General features: G+C 43.5%; 2 protein-coding genes across 2 annotated transcripts in view; one reads left to right on the top strand and one right to left on the bottom strand.

Moving 5' to 3' along the window:
- Positions 1 to 267: 267 nt before the first annotated feature.
- On the bottom strand, positions 268 to 10,317 carry LOC124040456 (peptidyl-prolyl cis-trans isomerase A-like). The gene is made up of 6 exons (XM_046357679.1): positions 10,029 to 10,317; positions 8,207 to 8,237; positions 3,175 to 3,263; positions 2,880 to 2,976; positions 2,038 to 2,113; positions 268 to 541 (listed from the first exon to the last, which is right to left on the bottom strand). Exons 1-6 carry the CDS (start codon positions 10,188 to 10,190, stop codon positions 406 to 408), a joined length of 591 nt encoding a protein of 196 aa, XP_046213635.1. The 5' UTR covers positions 10,191 to 10,317; the 3' UTR covers positions 268 to 405.
- Positions 10,318 to 18,026: 7,709 nt separating this feature from the next.
- Positions 18,027 to 22,966, top strand: part of LOC124039402 (protein TBATA-like) — a 20,200-nt gene continuing 15,260 nt past the window's right edge. Inside the window, exon 1 of the mRNA XM_046355366.1 lies at positions 18,027 to 18,081. The gene's annotated coding sequence lies outside the window, so the exon portion shown is untranslated. The remainder of the gene's footprint in view (positions 18,082 to 22,966) is intronic.

Below are 22,966 nucleotides of genomic sequence, written 5' to 3'. Positions count from 1 at the left end.
CAGTGGTAGATTTATATTTATAAAATTTATAAATTTCTTTATAACATTTATAAAAAAAGATCAAATCACAGAATAACTTTCCCCCTAAAAAACAGTGTTTGACACAACATCCTGGAAAAAAAACAAAACACGCTATTGTCACGGTGTTTAAAGAGGAAGATCTAAAATCTTATTTCAAACCTCGTTTACGTTTGGTATACAATCACATCTCTACTATACTTGGGAACAGATTTCAAAAATTAAAATAACTTGCAACTTCATTTCCTCGTGTTTTTAGGTCTTTTATGTCCAACAATACAAATTAAATTTAAAAAATTATAATCACACCAGGCTATTAGAAACCATCATGGCCGCTTCGTGGTCGTGCACTATATAGGGAATAGGGTACAATTTGGGACTCCCAGACTACTTAAGCTCTCCACAGTCCGCGATGGTGATACTCTTGGAGGTACGCCCCGAACGAGAGCCGAACATCTCCACTTTCCTGATCACATCCAGTCCCTGGGTCACGCTGCCAAACACAACATGTTTGCCATCCAGCCTGAGATAGAAGAGGAAGAGGTTTATTCACTTTGCCCTGGATTGAGAAAGAAAACAATAATAGTCTGGTACTGTATGTAGAAAGCGTCTCAGCGTAGTCCTGATCTAGGATCAGGTCCTCCCTGCCCACACAATATTATTCTTTATGATATAAACTGATCCTACAGTGCCTCTGGAAAGTATTCAGACCCCTCGACTTTCATGATTGTTAAATTACAGCCTCAAATGGATTAAATCTTCTTTCCCCCCCTCAATCTATACACAATACCCCATAATGACAAAGCAAAAATATCATTTTTTTTTTGCTAATTTATTACAAATAAAAACTGAAATATGCATTTACAAAAGTATTCAGACCCTTTACTCAGTACTTTGCTGAAGCACCTTTGGCAGAGATTAAAGACTTGAGTCTTCTTGAGTATGATGCTACAAGCTTGGCACACCTGTATTTGGAGAGTTTCTCCCATTCTTCTCTTCTCCGTTCATCTTTCCCCTCAATCCTGACTAGTCTCCTAGTCCCTCCTAGGCCGCTGAAAAACATCCCCACAGCATGATGCTGCCACCACCAGGCTTCACCGTAGGGATGGTGTCAGGTTTCCTCCAGGCATTTAGGCCAAAGAGTTCAATCTTTGTTTCATCAGACCAGAGAATATTGTTTCTCATGGTCTGAGATTCTTTAGGAAAACTCCAAGTGGGCTGTCATGTGCCTTTTATTGAGGAGTGGTCTTCTGTCTGGCCACTCTGACATAAAGGCCTGACTGGTGGAGTGCTGCAGAGATGGTTGTCCTTCTGGAAGGTTCTCCCATCTCCACAGAGGAACTCTGGAGCTCTGTCAGAGTGATCATCAGGTTCTTGGTCACCTCCCTGACCAAGGTCCTTGTCCCCAGTTTGGCCGGGAAGAGTCTTGATGGTTCCAAACTTGTTCAATTTAAGAATGATGGTGGCCACTGTTCTTGGAGACCTTCAATGCTGCCTAAATGTTTTGGTACCCTTCCCCAGATTTGTGCCCCGACACAATCCTCTCGGAGCTCTGCGGACAATTCCTTTGACCTCATGGCTTGGTTGTTGCTCTGACATCCACTGTCAACTTTGGGACCTTGTATAGACAGGTGTGTGCCTTTTCAAATCATGTCCAATCAATTTAATTAAACACAGGTGGACTCCAATCAAGTTGTAGAAACATCCCAAGGATGATCAATGGAAACAGGATGCACCTGAGTTTTTAAAGTCTCATAGCAAAGGGTGTGAATACTTATGTAAATAAGGTATTTGTTTATTTTAAATACATTTGCTAAACCCCCCCCCCTCCAAAAAAACTGTTTATGTGTAGTGTGTAGATTGCTGAGGATCTTTAAAAAAATCTATTTTAGAATAAGGCTGTAACGTAAGAACATTTGGGAAAAAGTCAAGGTGTCTGAATACTTTCAGAATGCATATCTGCAGTCCTACTCAGACACTATCAACACAGCAGGCCCTGGTCTGTTTCTCTGGCCGTACCACTCGGTCTTGTCGGTGCAGATGAAGAACTGGGAGCCGTTGGTGTTGGGCCCAGCGTTGGCCATTGACAGAATGCCTAAATGGAAAAAGAAACACCACATCACATTATGTAACTAGACCCTAAGTGATGCCTGTCAAGTTAGCTGAGGTACTGTACACAAACACTGCTCAAGACAAGCAGAGTTTCAGTTCGTATGACAACATCCTTGATATCAAGTTCGTGATCTGAAATATCAAGAGGCCTAATTACTCAGAATCAGAAACAGCTAGATTTGGTCAATTGATTCTTTATGGCTGTGTTAACCGAAATAGGTAATCATCCTCAACCACAGTAAGTTGGTTATGCAGTAAGGCTCCTGTTGAAACATCCGCAATGCAATGCTGCCATCTAGTGGTATGAAGGGGGCTAATTAAAAAAAGAACCCCAAAAAAGGTAGGCTACAGTATTCTGGAAATACATTTAAAATCTAGAATGTTCCCAGATCATTTTAATCTAGAATGTTCCCAGATCATTTTAATCTAGAATGTTCCCAGATCATTTTAATCTAGAATGTTCCCAGATCATTTTAATCTAGAATGTTCCCAGATCATTTTAATCTAGAATGTTCCCAGATCATTTTAATCTAGAATGTTCCCAGATCATTTTAATCTAGAATGTTCCCAGATCATTTTAATCTAGAATGTCAATCTATCATGTGTCAATTCCATTGCAGTGGGTCGTCGGCAAGCCATTTCTTTCACATGATAACGAGCGATTGGGAGTTGGCATAATAGCACAAACAGAATGACACAAGATCAGGTCAACTTGAACCCAGACAAAACAGAAAGGGTGAATCACTTACCAGGTCCCGTGTGCTTCAGTTCGAAGTTCTCGTCTTTGAATTTGAGTCCGTAGATAGATTTCCCTCCGGTTCCATTGTGATTAGTGAAGTCTCCCCCCTACAGAGTCACATAGACACACATTCAGAGGGGTCAGAGAAAGGCTTACACGTGTTAAGTCGCTCTGGATAAGAGCGTCTGCTAAATGACTTAAATGTAAATGTTTGGGGCAAGATACCATGAGTTACCACAATAATAATAAAAGGTATAGGTGATCATTAGGGGTTCTCAAACTAAAACAAACATTAATTGACCTACCTGGCACATGAACTGAGGGATGATCCTGTGGAAGATGGATCCCTTGTAGCCAAAACCATGTTCTCCTGTGCACAGTGCTCTAAAATTCTCTGAGAGGGAGAAATAATGGTTTAGCCAGGGCTCTCCAACCCTGTTCCAGGAGAGACATCATCCTGTAGGTTTTTCACTCAAGCCCCCAGTTGTAAACTAACCCGATTTCAGTTTATCAACCAGCTAATTATTAGAGTCAGGTGCGCTAGAGGTTGCTAGGTTGTAGTGGAAACCTACAGGACAGTAGCTCTCCGGGAACACACACACTCTGGACTCTGACATTGCTCGTTTTGATGGGTTCTAATTTCTTCTTTTTTAAAACATTTGGATTATATGTGTATTGTTAGACATTAATGCACTATTGGAGCTAGAAACATAGGTGGTGAAGCATTAAACTGAAATTGATCGATCCCTGTCGAGGGAGGAGCAGATTTTTTGGTTGTATATAAAACAGTAAAACTTAGCAACTTCAACTCCTGCAAATTAAAAAAAATATATATATTTCAACACTCGGAATCAATCAAAACTCCTGTACATACCCCTCGTGATGAAGGCAACCAATGACCTGCTTCTATCTACGATGTAAACACAGCCTCGTGAAAACGTGAACCTGCTGTCTGATTATGCTAGAGGATCAGATATAGCTAGCTAGCTCCCAGACTGAAGAGTATCAGATATAGCTAGCTAGCTCCCAGACTGAAGAGGATCAGATATAGCTAGCTAGCTCCCAGACTGAAGAGGAGCAGATATAGCTAGCTAGCTCCCAGACTGAAGAGGATCAGATATAGCTAGCTAGCTCCCAGACTGAAGAGTATCAGATATAGCTAGCTAGCTCCCAGACTGAAGAGGATCAGATATAGCTAGCTAGCTCCCAGACTGAAGAGGATCAGATATAGCTAGCTAGCTCCCAGACTGAAGAGTATCAGATATAGCTAGCTAGCTCCCAGACTGAAGAGGATCAGATATAGCTAGCTAGCTCCCAGACTGAAGAGGATCAGATATAGCTAGCTAGCTCCCAGACTGAAGAGGATCGGATATAGCTAGCTAGCTCCCAGACTGAAGAGGATCAGATATAGCTAGCTAGCTCCCAGACTGAAGAGTATCAGATATAGCTAGCTAGCTCCCAGACTGAAGAGTATCAGATATAGCTAGCTAGCTCCCAGACTGAAGAGTATCGGATATAGCTAGCTAGTTCCCAGACTGAAGAGGTTTGGATATAGCTAGCTAGCTCCCAGACTGAAGAGGATCAGATATAGCTAGCTAGCTCCCAGACTGAAGAGTATCAGATATAGCTAGCTAGCTCCCAGACTGAAGAGTATCAGATATAACTAGCTAGCTCCCAGACTGAAGAGTATCAGATATAGCTAGCTAGCTCCCAGACTGAAGAGGATCGGATATAGTTAGCTAGCTCCCAGACTGAAGAGGTTCGGATATAGCTAGCTAGCTCCAAGACTGAAATTAGATACATATCTGTTTGAGTGCACTTGAAATATGGAGCAGGCATTACATCATTACATTACATTACATTACATTACTTGAGCATATGAAGAGGTAGCTCTGTGAAGCATTTAGACAATTTGTCAGGTTAGACGAGCCAGCTACTGTAAACGTGTCAGGTTAGACGAGCCAGCTACTGTAAACGTGTCAGGTTAGACGAGCCAGCTACTGTAAACGTGTCAGGTTAGACGAGCCAGCCAGCTACTGTAAACGTGTCAGGTTAGACGAGCCAGCTACTGTAAACGTGTCAGGTTAGACGAGCCAGCTACTGTAAACGTGTCAGGTTAGACGAGCCAGCTACTGTAAACGTGTCAGGTTAGACGAGCCAGCTACTGTAAACGTGTCAGGTTAGACGAGCCAGCTACTGTAAACGTGTCAGGTTAGACGAGCCAGCTACTGTAAACGTAAGACGTGCTACTGTAAACGGTTAGACGAGCCAGCTACTGTAAACGTGTACTGTAAACGGTTAGACGAGCCAGCTACTGTAAACGTGTCAGGTTAGACGAGCCAGCTACTGTAAACGTGTCAGGTTAGACAGGCTACTGTAAACGTGTCAGGTTAGACGAGCCAGCTAGGTTAGACTGTAAACGTGTCAGGTTAGACGAGCCAGCTACTGTAAACGTGTCAGGTTAGACGAGCCAGCTACTGTAAACGTGTCAGGTTAGACGAGCCAGCTACTGTAAACGTGTCAGGTTAGACGAGCCAGCTACTGTAAACGTGTCAGGTTAGACGAGCCAGCTACTGTAAACGTGTCAGGTTAGACGAGCCAGCTACTGTAAACGTGTCAGGTTAGACGAGCCAGCTACTGTAAACGTGTCAGGTTAGACGAGCCAGCTACTGTAAACGTGTCAGGTTAGACGAGCCAGCTACTGTAAACGTGTCAGGTTAGACGAGCCAGCTACTGTAAACGTCAATGTGTCAGGTTAGACTAGCCAGCTACTGTAAATGTGGCAGCTGGACAATGTGTCAGGTTAGACGAGCCAGCTACTGTAAATGTGGCAGTGTGTGTCAGGTTAGACGAGCCAGCTACTGTAAACTTAGACGAGCCAGCTAAAACGTGTCAGGTTAGACGAGCCAGCTACTGTAAACGTGTCAGGTTAGACGAGCCAGCTACTGTAAACGTCAGGTTAGACGAGCCAGCTACTGTAAACAGCTACTGTAAACGTGTCAGGTTAGACGAGCCAGCTACTGTAAACGTGTCAGGTTAGACGCCAGCTAGCTGTAAACAATGTGTCAGGTTAGACGAGCCAGCTACTGTAAACGTGTCAGGTTAGACGAGCCAGCTACTGTAAACGTCAATGTGTCAGGTTAGACTAGCCAGCTACTGTAAATGTGGCAGCTGGACAATGTGTCAGGTTAGACGAGCCAGCTACTGTAAATGTCAATGTGTCAGGTTAGACGAGCCAGCTACTGTAAATGTGTCAGGTTAGACGAGCCAGCTACTGTAAATGTGGCAGCTGGACAATGTGTCAGGTTAGACGAGCCAGCTACTGTAAACGTGTCAGGTTAGACGAGCCAGCTACTGTAAACGTGTCAGGTTAGACGAGCCAGCTACTGTAAACGTGTCAGGTTAGACGAGCCAGCTACTGTAAACGTGTCAGGTTAGACGAGCCAGCTACTGTAAACGTGTCAGGTTAGACGAGCCAGCTACTGTAAACGTGTCAGGTTAGACGAGCCAGCTACTGTAAACGTGTCAGGTTAGACGAGCCAGCTACTGTAAACGTGTCAGGTTAGACGAGCCAGCTACAAATGCTGGACAATGTGTCTTAGACGAGCCAGCTAAAACGTGTCAGGTTAGACGAGCCAGCTACTGTAAACGTGTCAGGTTAGACGAGCCAGCTACTGTAAACGTGTCAGGTTAGACGAGCCAGCTACTGTAAACGTGTCAGGTTAGACGAGCCAGCTACTGTAAAGGTTAGACGTACTGTAAACGTGTCAGGTTAGACGAGCCAGCTACTGTAAACGTGTCAGCTACTGTAAACGTGTCAGGTTAGACGAGCCAGCTACTGTAAACGTGTCAGGTTAGACGAGCCAGCTACTGTAAACGTCAATGTGTCAGGTTAGACTAGCCAGCTACTGTAAATGTGGCAGCTGGACAATGTGTCAGGTTAGACGAGCCAGCTACTGTAAATGTCAATGTGTCAGGTTAGACGAGCCAGCTACTGTAAATGTGTCAGGTTAGACGAGCCAGCTACTGTAAATGTGGCAGCTGGACAATGTGTCAGGTTAGACGAGCCAGCTACTGTAAATGTGTCAGGTTAGACGAGCCAGCTACTGTAAATGTCAATGAGTGTTTCATTAGCTCTCACTCCTGTCAGTGAATTCAAATAGTTGAAATCAGGATTTGGCATGATTATACACACACGCACAGTGCATTCGGAAAGTATTCAGACTCCTTGACTATTTCCACATTTTGTTACGTTACAGCCTTATTGTAAAATGTAATGCAGTTCTCCTCCCTCTTCAATCTACACACAATAACCCATAATGACAAAGCAAAAACAGTTTTTGGGATATTTTTTGCTATTTTAGTACAAATAAATGGAAATATCACATTTTACACAAGTATTCAGACCCTTTACTCGGTACTTTGAAACACCTTTGGCAGCAAATGTAATACATTTGAGAATAAGGCTGTACCGTTACAAAATGTGGAAAAAGTCAAGGGGTTTGAATACGTTCTGAAGGTACATACGAACAAAGACCTCCATCGTCAAATGTGTCACCATTTGAGTACGGTGGCAAGTAGCAAAGCTGTCTCAGGCAGTATTTAAATATACTATAACCTACTAAATCTAACTAATATAAAACACAACATGCAAAGTGTTGGTCCCATGTTTCATGAGCTGAAACTGAAGATACCAGAAATTTTCCATAAACAAAAAGCTTATTTCTCTCAAATGTTGTACATCCCTGTTAGGGAGTATTTCTCCTTCGCCAAGATAATCCATCCACCTGACAGGTATGGCATATCAAGAAGCTGATTAAACAGCATGATCATTACACAGGTGCACTTTGTGCTGGAGACAAAACGCCACTAAAATGTGCAGTTGTGTCACAACACAATGCTACTGCCTACCCCGGTCGACGCTGGTCCAATTGTACGACGCCATATGGGACTCCCAATCATGGCCGGTTGTGATACAACCTGGTTTTGAACCAGGGACTGTAGTGACACCTCATGAAATGCAGTGCCTTAGACCGCTGCGCCACTTGGGAGCCTGTTTGCCTGTCCAGCTAGAGAACATACAAGTATTTATTTTAAAAATATACATAATTGACATGGGCAACAAACGGAAATGAGTTCAGAAATAAATATACACAATGTAAAAAAACAGCTCCTCCCGACAGAGATCGATCATCTCTAAAAGTAAAAACAGATGGCCTAGTACAGCCCACCACCTAATAAGCATTTCACTGCACCTGCGATAAAAAATGATGTATGCGACCAATAAAGTTTGATTTGATTAAATACGACTGAATCATGAATAGTTTCTCCCCCTACCTGCTGTTTTGGGCACAACATCTGCATTCAGCTGCAAAATAAAATATAGCATACGTTATGAGACAGTCAGCTAATCTGATTCAATTATGCTGTAATACACAATGAATTGGTATATAAAGCCTGAAACTAATGCCTGCAAAAATCTCAAATTAAAAGCCAGAATGTTGAATACAATTACATTTATGAGACAGTCAGTTGCATGCAGCTAATCTGATTCAATTATGCTGTAATACACAATGAATTGGTATATAAAGCCTGAAACTAATGCCTGCAAAAATCTCAAATTAAAAGCCAGAATGTTGAATACAATTACATTTATGAGACAGTCAGTTGCATGCAGCTAATCTGATTCAATTATGCTGTAATACACAATGAATTGGTATATAAAGCCTGAAACTAATGCCTGCAAAAATCTCATAAATTAAAAGCCAGAATGTTGAATACAATTACATTTAAAAAGGAAAAACACTACCAGTTGTCCTTTTGCTGCTTGAAATGTTAGGAAAGTATTTTTAAAAACTTTCTAGAGAGCCGGTAGGTGGTTGGACATGCAGTTCTCTCATCAATAGCTAACAGAAGCAATGAGAGGATGAAGAACAAAATCAGTCCCTTCGGGAAAATATTCAGACCCCTTAACTTTTTCCACAATGTTACCCTACAGCCTCTAAAATGGATTACAATTGTTTCCCCTCCCCCTTATTCAATTTATTTATTTTATTTAACTAGGCAAGTCAGTTAAGAACAAATTCTTATTTACAATGACGGCCTAGGAACAGTGGGTTAACTGCCTGTTCAGGGGGCAGAACGACAGATTTGTACCTTGTCAGCTTATACTTATAACACGTTCAAACAGGTGCCATTAATACAGGTAACGAGTGGAGGACAGAGGAGCTTCTTAAAGAAGAAGTTACAGGTCTGTGAGAGCCAGAAATCTTGCTTGTTTGTAGGTGACCAAGTACTTACTTTCCACCATAATTTGCAAATAAATTCATAAAACAATCCTACAATGTGACTTTCTGGATTTTTCTCTCATTGTCTGTCATAGTTGAAGTGTACCCATGATGAAAATGACAGGCCTCATCTTTTTTAAGTGGGAGAACTTGCACAATTGGTGGCTGACTAAATACTTTTTTGCCCCATGTATATAATATGCATCTGGTGGACATGGTGCCCAAGTGAACCATATACCTACTAAAAGTATAGTAAACAACACTTTATTTTGTTTAAAATCTCGAACTGAAGGAAGTTTAAATGTAATTTTGTTAAACGTTCTGGCGTTTAAATTCCGATGTCCACCAGATGCATATTATACGTTTTGTTTTGCTTAATGTGGAGCCCGTATTTGACACAGTGGCTTCGCTTTTCATTCCCTTAGTTAAATGCTGGTTAGTTATAGTGTGTACTACCACACAGTAAAACAACTCACGAGATAAACATATTGAACACAAGCGGCTCCATTTGACTTCCGCCGGAACACAAAGAGTTTGATGCATCTGGTGGACATGAGGAATATTTACAAGATTTTACAGGCATCCGTTTCAGGCTGCATATACACCAGATACTTGCTGATTAAATCAAGACTAGTAGCTCATACTAGTTTGTACAGTAGGCCCAGTTCTACAGGGCTGGCATACTAACTAGTTGGGCTGTAACTTAGGTCCAAACTGAGCGTTCTTCACGTCGGTTTCCAGTCGCATCTAATGCATTATCAGAAGCATACTCATCATCTCAAAAGGCCGAGGCCCAAAACAAATGAACTATTTAATAGCCCAGTTACGTAAACCAATCGGATCAAGTTCTTAGTAAAGACAACTGAACTCACCTCGAATGTGACTCTTCCGACGGGCTGGTTGTCAGCTGCAATGTCAAAGTAGACGACCGGGTTGGCGGCTGCAGGGCCAGCAGAACACAACCGAGCGGCGGTAAACGCCAACGAACGTCCAGAAAGGAGCTTGACCCTACTCGGTAAAGCGGCAAGTAGCATTTTTAAGGCTGGGTGTGAACATAAAATGGACTTGAGATGGTGCGAAGTACCACGTTAAGTGGTTACATATGCCGCTGTGACTGCACGGAGGAAGTTCTTCCCCAAGATCTCGGAAGAATATCTACGGTTTGTAAAACATCGCGAGAGTTCCGGGAACGCGTTAGAAACAGAATGGGAAGCTCAGGCCTGGGTTTGAGAAGTGAAACATTATTCCTTAGTTGTTCATTTTCTCGAAACCAATGTCTTAAATAGTTGAACATGTTATTACTCCAACCTCGTGAAAGTGACAAACTGACACGTTTTTAATTTTCGTTAAAACAACTTTATATTGATGGAGTGCCTTTTGATTTGACTGCCTGCACATGCGCAGTTCGTCTCGAGACACCAATGGAACTAGATGCACAAGCGTTTCGCTACACTCGCAATTACATCTGATAACCATGTGTATGTGACAAATAACATTTGATAATGCGAATATTCAACTTTTGTTGCACACATCCAGATGACGCTGTGTACTGTTTTGCGCCTACCCTGTTGTTGTGACCTAGGCGTTAGACCTTATAACGTGTTTCCATGCATAGATAGATACAGTAAAGAGGTCAATGTGGTTTGGATATACACTGAACAGAAATATAATTGCAACATGTAAAGTGCTGTTTTCATGAGCTGAAATAAAATATCCCAGAAATGTTACACATGCACAAAATATGTATTTCTGTCGTGCTCGTGTTTTGGAAGACGCATGGCTCTCGAACTTCCCCTCCTGAATCCGTCCAGGAGTTGCAGTGATGGGACAAAACTGTAACTAACATTTGGATATCACAAAATAGGGTAGAAAAAGGGGTAAAAAAGTACCACAAGATAATCCATCTACCTGACAGGTGTGGCCTATCAAGAAGCTGATTTAACAGCATGATCAATACACCGGTGCTGACGTCCAGTACCAGTCAAAAGTTTGGACACACCTACTCATTCAAGGCTTTTTCTTTATTTGTACTATTTTCTACATTGTAGAATAATAGTGAAGACATTGAAACTATGAAATAACACATATGGAATCATGTAGTAACCAAAAGTGAAAAAAGTGTTAAACAAATCTAAATATATTTTTGATTCTTCAAAGAAGCCACCCTTTGCCTTGATGACAGCTTTGCACACTTTTGGCATTCTCTCAACCAGCTACACCTGGAATGCTGTTCCAACAGTCTTTAAGGACTTCCCACATATGCTGAGCACTTGTTGGCTGTTTTTCCTTCATTCTGCGGTCCAACTCATCCCAAACCATCTTAATTGGGTTGAGGTCAGGTGATTGTGGAGGCCAGGTTAAGTGTGCCTTGAATTCTAATTAAATCACACACTGTGTCACCAGCAAAGCTCCCCCACACCACACCACCTCCTCCATGCTTCACGGGGGGAACCACACATGCAGAGATCATCCGTTCACCTACTCTGTGTCTCACAAAGACACGGCGGTTGAAACAGAACATCTCACATTTGGACTCATCAAATCAAAGGACAGATTTCCACCGGTCTAATGTCCATTGCTCGTATTTCTTGGCCCAAGCAAGACTCTTCTTCTTATTGGTGTCCTTTAGTAGTGGTTTCTTTACAGCAATTCGACCATGAAGGCCTGATTCACACAGTCTCCCCTGAACAGTTGATGCTGAGACGTGTCTGTTAATTGAACTCTGTGAATGATTTATTTGGGCTGCAATTTCTGAGGCTGGTAACTCTAACGAACGTATCCTCTGCAGCAGAGGTAACTCTGTGACTTCCATTCCTGCGCCGGTCCTCATGAGAGCCAGTTTCATCACAGCGTTTGATGGTTTTTGTGACCGCACTTGAAGAAGCATTCAAAGTACTTGACATTTTCCAGATTGACTGACTTTCATGTCTTAAATTAATGATGGACTGTCGTTTCTCTTTGCTTATTTGAGCTGTTCTTGCCATAATATGGACTTATCGCTATTTGGTAAAATACCATGCTCTGTATACCCCCCCCCCCTTGTCACAACACAACTGATTGGCTCAAACGCATTAAGAAGGAAAGACATTCCACAAATGAACTTTTAAGAAAGCACACCTGTTAATTGAAATGCCTTCCATGTGACTAACTCACAAAGCTGGTTGAGAGAATGCCACAGGTGTGAAAACTTGAGAGAATACCAAGAGTGTGCAAAGCGGTCATCAAGGCAAAGGGTGGCTACTTTGAAGAATCTCAAATATTTAACTCTTTTTTTGGTTACTACATGATTCCATATGTGTTATTTCATAGTTTTGATGTCTTCACTATTTTTCTACAATGTAGAAAATAGTACAAATAAAGAAAAACCCTGAATGAGTAGGCGTGTCCAAACTTTAGACTGGTACTGGATATTACAGAGAAGAGGAACGAAAATACCAGGAAGTGATTTTTTTCCAGCGAACTGTTTGACTAAGACACGTTAATTTCCCATAGTCAGCCATGTCTTCGTCCAATAGAAGGGGTTTGTTCTAGAATATTATTCTGAATAAAACAATGCACATTCCCAGGGAAAATGGATAGATTTCTGTTATTAACAGGTCTCTCTATTCATTTCCATATATATTTACATACCCTAGGACCAACAGATAATCATTATATCGTAGCCTCCCCTGCAGATCTTAAGACTAAATACGTGGTTCGCCCCTCCTCTCTGTGTTTTTTTTCTTCCCCCCCATTTGAAAATGGAATCTTCCACCGAAAATGGTATCTTCCACAGAAAATGGAATCTTCCACCGAAAATGGTATCTTCCACAGAAAATGGTATCTTCCACAGTGGTTGTTACAGATTTGGGGTGCCTACGAAATCAAAACCTGTTCATGTGTAATGAAAAAATGTCAAATGATAGCTTTGTACCACTTAGCTCTAGTCCAGGGTGTTACGTACGTGCAAGGCACTGGATCAGAGCTAATGATCTCCATGGGATTGATATAGCTGAGGTTTCAAATTCAGATATTAAATAAACGAAATAGGGATGTGGCAGTGCGTTGTCAAAAGATTAAACAATTGATTTCATGATTTAAGTGACAGGGCTACATTGATATCAGTTATTCTATCAACATCCAATAATATATGTCTCTCTTGTACTGTAACAGAACCGATTTCTAAAGCATAATGAAGTTTAAAATGTTATGTTTACAATAGCCAGGATGTTTTAATCGGTACATTGATACAGTTAAATATAATGCTATGTTGCCAGGACAACAACCTCCCCCTCAACGATGATATGTATGTGCCATACATTTTATAAGAAAAGAAAAACCAATACAAAATCATTTACCCAAAAAATAAAGAAAAAAAATAATTTAAAATGGGAAACTAAATGTAAATGATCTTTAACAGAAAGCCACACTTTCTATAACAAAAATAAAAACAATATCATACATTTCTTTAACATAAGGCTGTAATATATCCTTAAAATACCACTTGTATATTGACAATAATTATGATATGCACATAGTTTTAGAAGAACATTGAAAGAGAGCGGATAAGTTAAAGTTTTGACAAATCGACTTGAAAATCTATGGCAGACCTAAAAATGGTTGTCTAGTAATGATCAACAGCCAATTTGACAGAGTTTGAAGAATTTAGAAACCCCCGAGCTGACAAGGTAAGAATCTGTCATCCTGAACAAGGCAGTCAACCCACTGTTCCTAGACCAGTTAACCCACTGTTCCTAGACCAGTTAACCCACTGTTCCTAGACCAGTTAATCCCACTGTTCCTAGACCAGTCAACCCACTGTTCCACTGTTCCTAGACCAGTTAACCCACTGTTCCACTGTTCCTAGACCAGTTAACCCCCTGTTCCTAGACCAGTTAACCCACTGTTCCTAGACCAGTTAACCCACTGTTCCTAGACCAGTTAACCCCTGTTCCACTGTTCCTAGACCAGTTAACCCCCCTGTTCCTAGACCAGTTAACCCCCCTGTTCCTAGACCAGTTAACCCCCTGTTCCTAGACCAGTTAACCCACTGTTCCTAGACCAGTTAACCCACTGTTCCTAGACCAGTTAACCCACTGTTCCTAGACCAGTTAACCCCCTGTTCCTAGACCAGTTAACCCCCTGTTCCTAGACCAGTCAACCCACTGTTCCTAGACCAGTTAACCCACTGTTCCTAGACCAGTTAACCTACTGTTCCTAGACCAGTTAACCTACTGTTCCTAGACCAGTTAACCCACTGTTCCTAGACCAGTTAACCCCCTGTTCCTAGACCAGTTAACCCACTGTTCCTAGACCAGTTAACCCACTGTTCCTAGACCAGTTAACCCACTGTTCCTAGACCGTCGTTGTAAATAAGAATTTGTTCTTAACTGACTTGCCTAGTTAAATAACGGTAAAAAATATATTATATATAAATGTGTTGCACAATCCAGGTGTGGACAGCTCTTAGAGACCCAGAAAGACTCTGCTGTAACCAAAGGTGATTCTAAAATGTATTGACACAGGGGTGTGAATACGTATGTGAATGAGATATTTCTGTATTTCATTTTCCATACATTTGCAAACATTTACAAAAAACACTTGTTTTCACTTTGTCATTATAGGGTATTAAGTGTAGATGGGTGCGATATTATGTTGTTGTTGGTGTGTGTGTGTATGCAGGTGCTTGTGTGGTGTTCTTACTGACCTGGACCGAGGCAGGCCAGTTGGTGTTCTTACTGACCTGGACCAAGGCAGGCCAGTTGGTGTTCTTACTGACCTGGACCGAGGCAGGCCAGTTGGTGATCTTACTGACCTGGACCGAGGCAGGCCAGTTGGTGATCTTACTGACCTGGACCGAGGCAGGCCAGTTGGTGTTCGTCCGTGGGTCCTCGTGATGGTAGCATTTAAACTGCAGCTCCACATCTGACCTGCAGGGGGACAGAGGAAGAGGTGTCATACACCCTGCATTAGTAATTCAACTGCTGTCACTTTCCATAGCTGCTTACCTTGCAAGCAAACACTGCTATTGGTCTCTGTCTGCTGGGTGCGTTAGATGTAACACACCCTGCTATTGGTCTCTGTCTGCTGGGTGCGTTAGATGTAACACACCCTGCTATTGGTACCTGTCTGCTGGGTGCGTTAGATGTAACACACCCTGCTATGGGTACCTGTCTGCTGGGTGCGTTAGATGTAACACACCCTGCTATGGGTACCTGTCTGCTGGGTGCGTTAGATGTAACACACCCTGCTATTGGTCTCTGTCTGCTGTCTGCGTTAGATGTAACACACCCTGCTATTGGTCTCTGTCTGCGTTAGATGTAACACACCCTGCTATTGGTCTCTGTCTGCTGGGTGCGTTAGATGTAACACACCCTGCTATGGTTCTCTGTCTGCTGGGTGCGTTAGATGTAACACACCCTGCTATGGGTACCTGTCTGCTGGGTGCGTTAGATGTAACACACCCTGCTATTGGTCTCTGTCTGCTGTCTGCGTTAGATGTAACACACCCTGCTATTGGTCTCTGTCTGCGTTAGATGTAACACACCCTGCTATTGGTCTCTGTCTGCTGGGTGCGTTAGATGTAACACACCCTGCTATGGGTACCTGTCTGCTGGGTGCGTTAGATGTAACACACCCTGCTATGGGTACCTGTCTGCTGGGTGCGTTAGATGTAACACACCCTGCTATGGGTACCTGTCTGCTGGGTGCGTTAGATGTAACACACCCTGCTATGGGTACCTGTCTGCTGGGTGCGTTAGATGTAACACACCCTGCTATGGGTACCTGTCTGCTGGGTGCGTTAGATGTAACACACCCTGCTATGGGTCTCTGTCTGCGTTAGATGTAACACACCCTGCTATGGGTACCTGTCTGCTGGGTGCGTTAGATGTAACACACCCTGCTATTGGTCTCTGTCTGCTGGGTGCGTTAGATGTAACACACCCTGCTATGGGTACCTGTCTGCTGGGTGCGTTAGATGTAACACACCCTGCTATGGGTACCTGTCTGCTGGGTGCGTTAGATGTAACACACCCTGCTATGGGTCTCTGTCTGCGTTAGATGTAACACACCCTGCTATGGGTCTCTGTCTGCTGGGTGCGTTAGATGTAACACACCCTGCTATGGGTCTCTGTCTGCGTTAGATGTAACACACCCTGCTATTGGTCTCTGTCTGCTGGGTGCGTTAGATGTAACACACCCTGCTATGGGTCTCTGTCTGCGTTAGATGTAACACACCCTGCTATTGGTCTCTGTCTGCTGGGTGCGTTAGATGTAACACACCCTGCTATGGGTCTCTGTCTGCTGGGTGCGTTAGATGTAACACACCCTGCTATGGGTCTCTGTCTGCGTTAGATGTAACACACCCTGCTATGGGTCTCTGTCTGCTGGGTGCGTTAGATGTAACACACCCTGCTATGGGTCTCTGTCTGCTGGGTGCGTTAGATGTAACACACCCTGCTATGGTTCTCTGTCTGCTGGGTGCGTTAGATTTAACACACCCTGCTATGGGTACCTGTCTGCTGGGTGCGTTAGATTTAACACACCCTGCTATGGGTACCTGTCTGCTGGGTGCGTTAGATTTAACACACCCTGCTATGGGTACCTGTCTGCTGGGTGCGTTAGATGTAACACACCCTGCTATTGGTACCTGTCTGCTGGGTGCGTTAGATTTAACACACCCTGCTATGGTGCCTTAGGGTTCTGTTGACTTTTCTTTTAGAGCAATTCAATTCAGTGATTTATATTTTGTATTTAATAAAATCGCAAGGTGATGAATTGAAAATCTCTTTGAATATTTGACTGAGTAGCAATTAATTCAAATGTTGTTGTATAAGGGAATGACCTGGATTCACCTGGTCAGTCTATGTCATGGAAAGAGCAGGTGTTCCGTATACTCAGTGTAGGTAATGGCGTGCCATTTGGAATGTAGCCTGTGTGTGTGTGGCCTCAGAATATACATGGATTTCCTCAGAGATTAATGCGCAGGGTGGAAGTTACAGTCCCCATTGTTAAGGGATGCTTTTCTGGTTCATGTTGAGAGCTGAGTCTCCTAGCAACATGGGAAACATTGGACACTAAGTCAGAGTCTGAGAGAGGCTATGTGGACCTTCTGAGGTAGGAGAAGTTTACATTTATATAGTTTAGTTTAGTTTATATAGTTTATAAGATTATATTTGATTTATATTTGATTTATTAAAGAGTTTTTAATAAAACATTTTTTTTTAAAGACATCAGATTTTTGTTATTTTTCATGTCTTGCTTAACAAAACTCTAGACCTAAAGATACCTTATAAAATCATGATATTTTATTTAAAAAACAACAACATTTTGAGCACTAAATCTGCAACAACTTTGCCTGCACACGACTGTTACGAAGTTCACAACGGGAGCCATATCACCTCTTCACATGCACAATAAAACTCTGTGATATTTCTCTCACAGATCGTCATGTCGGTCTTTCACAGCCCAGATCCCTGTGGCGAAAAGAAAATATCTGACAGGAACACGGGTCATCACGACGATAATGTTATGTCGTACACGGCCGACGTTTCCAACATGGCCACTAGGGGCAGTCCACGCTTTGGAGCCTTGAGTCACCACTCCTTCTTCTCCAGACACAACCCTCACCCACACAGAGTCACACACATCCAAGGTGAGAGACCGTATTGGACCAAGGCACCCTATTCCCTATGTAGTGCACTTTCTTTTGACCAAGGTCCATAGGGAATAGGGTGCTATTTGTGACTCCGCCTTTCTTTTCCTCTATAGGTCTAAATGGGATTCCAGTGTGCATGGTGAATGACGACTGGTACGTGACCACCTCACTGTTCCCCCATCCGCTCATCAAGAGTCAGGTATTCAGGACGAGTTCAGGAGCACCTTTCTCCCTGCCTGCAGGACACAGCGTGTTTGGAGGCAGATACAGCACCGGACACAGAACAGGTGAATTTATGAAAGGTTGCAAACCTCCCGGAAACTTCTCAAAAAATGTCCAGGTTTTCCAGAATTCCTGTTTAGAATAAGGATAGTGTTGAATTTTGAAATGAATATTGACAGATTAGAACATTGAGACAATTAGTTATTAGCACATGGCCACCTGCGACAGCAGGCACCACTCACTCACTCACTCACTCACTCACTCACTCACTCACTCACTCACTCACTCACTCACTCACTCACTCACTCACCACTCACTCACTCACCACTCACTCACTCACCACCACTCACTCACCACCACTCACTCACCACCACTCACTCACTCACCACCACCACCACCACCACCACCACCACCACTCACTCACTCACTCTCTCTCTCTCTCTCTCTCTCTCTCTCTCTCTCTCTCTCTCTCTCTCTCTCTCTCTCTCTCTCTCTCTCTCTCTCTCTCTCTCTCTCTCTCTCTCTCTCTCTCTCTCTCTCTCTCTCTCTCTCTCTCTCTCTCTCTCTCTCTCTCTCTCTCTCTCTCTCTCTCTCTCTCTCTCTCTCTCAAGGGCTTTATTGGCATGGGAAACATGTGTTAACATTGCCAAAGCAAGTGAGGTAGACAACATACAAAGTGAATATATAAAGTGAAAAACAACAAAAATTAACAGTAAACATTACACATACAGAAGTTTAAAAACAGTAAAGACATTACAAATGTCATATTATATATATATATATATATATATATATATATATATATATATATACAATGTACAAATAGTTAAATGACACAAGATAAAATTAATAAGCATAAATATGGGTTGTATTTACAATGGTGTTTGTTCTTCACTGGTTGCCCTTTTCTCGTGGCAACAGGTCACAAATCTTGCTGCTGTGATGGCACACTGTGGAATTTCACCCAAAAGATATGGGAGTTTTTCAAAATTGGATTTGTTTTCGAATTCTTTGTGGATCTGTGTAATCTGGGGGAAATATGTCTCTCTAATATGGTCATACATTGGGCAGGAGGTTAGGAAGTGCAGCTCAGTTTCCACCTCATTTTGTGGGCAGTGAGCACATAGCCTGTCTTCTCTTGAGAGCCATGTCTGCCTACGGCGGCCTTTCTCAATAGCAAGGCTATGCTCACTGAGTCTGTACATAGTCAAAGCTTTCCTTAATTTTGGGTCAGTCACAGTGGTTAGGTATTCTGCCGCTGTGTACTCTCTGTGTAGGGCCAAATAGCATTCTAGTTTGCTCTGTTTTTTGTTAATTCTTTCCAATGTGTTAAGTAATTATCTTTTTGTTTTCTCATGATTTGGTTGGGTCTAATTGTGCTGTTGTCCTGGGGCTCTGTGGGGTGTGTTTGTGTTTGTGAACAGAGCCCCAGGACCAGCTTGCTTAGGGGACTCTTCTCCAGGTTCATCTCTCTGTAGGTGATGGCTTTGTTATGGAAGGTTTGTGAATCGCTTCCTTTTAGGTGGTTGTAGAATTTAACGGCTCTTTTCTGGATTTTGATAATTAGTGGGTATCGGCCAAATTCTGCTCTGCATGCATTATTTGGTGTTTTACGTTGTACACGGAGGATATTTTTGCAGAATTCTGCGTGCAGAGTCTCAATTTGGTGTTTGTCCCATTTTGTGAAGTCTTGGTTGGTGAGCGGACCCCAGACCTCACAACCATTACATTTACATTTAAGTCATTTAGCAGACGCTCTTATCCAGAGCGACTTACAAATTGGTGCATTCACCTTATGACATCCAGTAGAACAGTCACTTTACAATAGTGCATCTAAAACTTAAGGGGGGGGGGTGAGAGGGATTACTTATCCTATCCTAGGTATTCCTTAAAGAGGTGGGGTTTCAGGTGTCTCCGGAAGGTGGTGATTGACTCCGCTGTCCTGGCGTCGTGAGGGAGTTTGTTCCACCATTGGGGGGCCAGGGCAGCGAACAGTTTTGACTGGGCAGAGCGGGAGCTGTACTTCCTCAGTGGTAGGGAGGCGAGCAGGCCAGAGGTGGATGAACGCAGTGCCCTTGTTTGGGTGTAGGGCCTGATCAGAGCCTGGAGGTACTGAGGTGCCGTTCCCCTCACAGCTCCGTAGGCAAGCACCATGGTCTTGTAGCGGATGCGAGCTTCAACTGGAAGCCAGTGGAGAGAACGGAGGAGCGGGGTGACGTGTGAGAACTTGGGAAGGTTGAACACCAGACGGGCTGCGGCGTTCTGGATGAGTTGAAGGGGTTTAATGGCACAGGCAGGGAGCCCAGCCAACAGCGAGTTGCAGTAATCCAGACGGGAGATGACAAGTGCCTGGATTAGGACCTGCGCCGCTTCCTGTGTGAGGCAGGGTCGTACTCTGCGGATGTTGTAGAGCATGAACCTACAGGAACGGGCCACCGCCTTGATGTTAGTTGAGAACGACAGGGTGTTGTCCAGGATCACGCCAAGGTTCTTGGCGCTCTGGGAGGAGGACACAATGGAGTTGTCAACCGTGATGGCGAGATCATGGAACGGGCAGTCCTTCCCCGGGAGGAAGAGCAGCTCCGTCTTGCCGAGGTTCAGCTTGAGGTGGTGATCCGTCATCCACACTGATATGTCTGCCAGACATGCAGAGATGCGATTCGCCACCTGGTCATCAGAAGGGGGAAAGGAGAAGATTAATTGTGTGTCGTCTGCATAGCAATGATAAGAGAGACCATGTGAGGTTATGACAGAGCCAAGTGACTTGGTGTATAGCGAGAATATAGGAGAGAGAGGGCCAAGAACAGAGCCCTGGGGGACACCAGTGGTGAGAGCGCGTGGTGAGGAGACAGATTCTCGCCACGCCACCTGGTAGGAGCGACCTGTCAGGTAGGATGCAATCCAAGCGTGGGCCGCGCCGGAGATGCCCAACTCTGAGAGGGTGGAGAGGAGGATCTGATGGTTCACAGTATCGAAGGCAGCCGATAGATCTAGAAGGATGAGAGCAGAGGAGAGAGAGTTAGCTTTAGCAGTGCGGAGCGCCTCCGTGATACAGAGGAGAGCAGTCTCAGTTGAATGACTAGTCTTGAAACCTGACTGATTTGGATCAAGAAGGTCATTCAGAGAGAGATAGCGGGAGAGCTGGCCAAGGACGGCACGTTCAAGAGTTTTGGAGAGAAAAGAAAGAAGGGATACTGGTCTGTAATTGTTGACATCGGAGGGATCGAGTGTAGGTTTTTTCAGAAGGGGTGCAACTCTCGCTCTCTTGAAGACGGAAGGGACGTAGCCAGCGGTCTCTCTCTGTCTCTCTCTGTCTCTCTCTCTCTCTCTCTCTCTCTCTCTCTCTCTCTCTCTGTCTCTCTCTCTCTCTCTGTCTCTCTCTCTCTGTCTCTCTCTGTCTCTCTCTGTCTCTCTCTCTCTCTCTCTCTCTGTCTCTCTCTCTCTCTCTAGTAATAAGAATCCATAGAGAACCTTTAATAAGTGATAGTCCACTACGTGTTCTTCTCTGTCAACACACCTCTGTTCTCTCTCCATCTGTCCTCTTCTGTCACTTTCTCTGTGTCTTGTCTGTTGCTGTCTCAGGTATTTGTTAGTCATTGCCTCCTTCTGGTCCCCATCACATCTTAGTATTGTCGGGGTGCCGTGAGAGTTATTTTAAGATACTCTAACAAAGAAATAGGGTTTCTGACATTTTCGGAAGATCAAATCAAATGTATTTATATAGCCCTTCATACACCAGCTGATATCTCAAAGTGCTGTACAGAAACCCACGCCTAAAACCCCAAACAGCAAGCAATGCAGGTGTTGAAGCACGTTGGCTAGGAAAAACTCCCTAGAAAGGCCAAAACCTAGGAAGAAACCTAGAGAGGAACCAGGCTATGAGGGGTGGCCAGTCCTCTTCTGGCTGTGCCGGGTGGAGATTATAACAGAACATGTCCAAGATGTTCAAATGTTCATAAATGACCAGCATGGTCAAATAATAGGTCTGGGACAGCTAGCACCTGGACTGGGGACAGCAAGGAGTCATCATGTCAGGTAGTCCTGAGGCATGGTCCTAGGGCTCAGGTCCTCCGAGAGAGAGAAAGAAAGAGAGAAAGAAAGAATTAGAGAGAGCATACTTAAATTTACACAGGACACTGGATAAGACAGGAGAAGTACTCCAGATATAACAAACTGACCCCAGCCCCCCGACACATAAACTACTGCAGCATAAATATTGGAGGCTGAAACAGGAGGGGTCAGGAGACACTGTGGCCCCATCCGATGATACCCCCGGACAGGGCCAAACAGGAAGGAGTAATATGATAATTTTTTTTGGTTCTAGTCAGGATTCTAGCAGCCGTATTTAACACTAACTGAAGTTTATTTAGTGCTTTATCCGGGTACCCGGAAAGTAGAGCATTGCAGTAGTTTAACCTAGAAGTAACAAAAGCATGGATTGATTTTTCTGCGTCATGTTTGGACAGAAAGTTTCTGATTTTTGCAATGTTACGTAGATGGAAAAAAACTGTCCTTGAAACAGTCTTGATATGTTCGTCAAAAGAGAGATCAGGGCCCAGAGTAACGCCGAGGTCCTTCACAGTTTTATTTGAGACGACTGTACAACCATTAAGATGAATTGTCAGATTCAACAGAAGATCTCCTTGTTTCTTGGGACCAAGAACAAGCATAAAGTAACATGGGTTTAAATGAGAACCATTAGAATACAGATGGAATGTACCTTGGCCAATCAGGTTCACATCTTCAAAATGGACCTGTTCCTTGGCCAATCAGGTTCACATCTTCAAAATGGATCTGTTCCTTGGCCAATCAGGTTCACATCTTCAAAATGGATCTGTTCCTTGGCCAATCAGGTTCACATCTTCAAAATGGACCTGTTCCTTGGCCAATCAGGTTCACATCTTCAAAATGGACCTGTTCCTTGGCCAATCAGGTTCACATCTTCAAAAT

This window comes from Oncorhynchus gorbuscha, linkage group LG07 (genome assembly GCF_021184085.1).
Source record: "Oncorhynchus gorbuscha isolate QuinsamMale2020 ecotype Even-year linkage group LG07, OgorEven_v1.0, whole genome shotgun sequence".
Taxonomy (NCBI): domain Eukaryota; kingdom Metazoa; phylum Chordata; class Actinopteri; order Salmoniformes; family Salmonidae; genus Oncorhynchus; species Oncorhynchus gorbuscha.
Note: the sequence above shows the minus strand (reverse complement) of the source record. Positions and strands in the feature narration are given on the sequence as shown.

What these genes read in the sequence shown, in the direction of transcription:
- LOC124040456 (XM_046357679.1), bottom strand. Translation starts at nt 10,190, where the DNA reads ATGCTACTTGCCGCTTTACCGAGTAGGGTCAAGCTCCTTTCTGGACGT. An exon ending in TCCCTCAGTTCATGTGCCAG is followed by an intron (nt 2,977 to 3,174) that starts GTAGGTCAATTA and finishes GTGACTCTGTAG; the next exon opens with GGGGGAGACTTCACTAATCA. An exon ending in TGCACCGACAAGACCGAGTG is followed by an intron (nt 542 to 2,037) that starts GTACGGCCAGAG and finishes CTTCTATCTCAG; the next exon opens with GCTGGATGGCAAACATGTTG.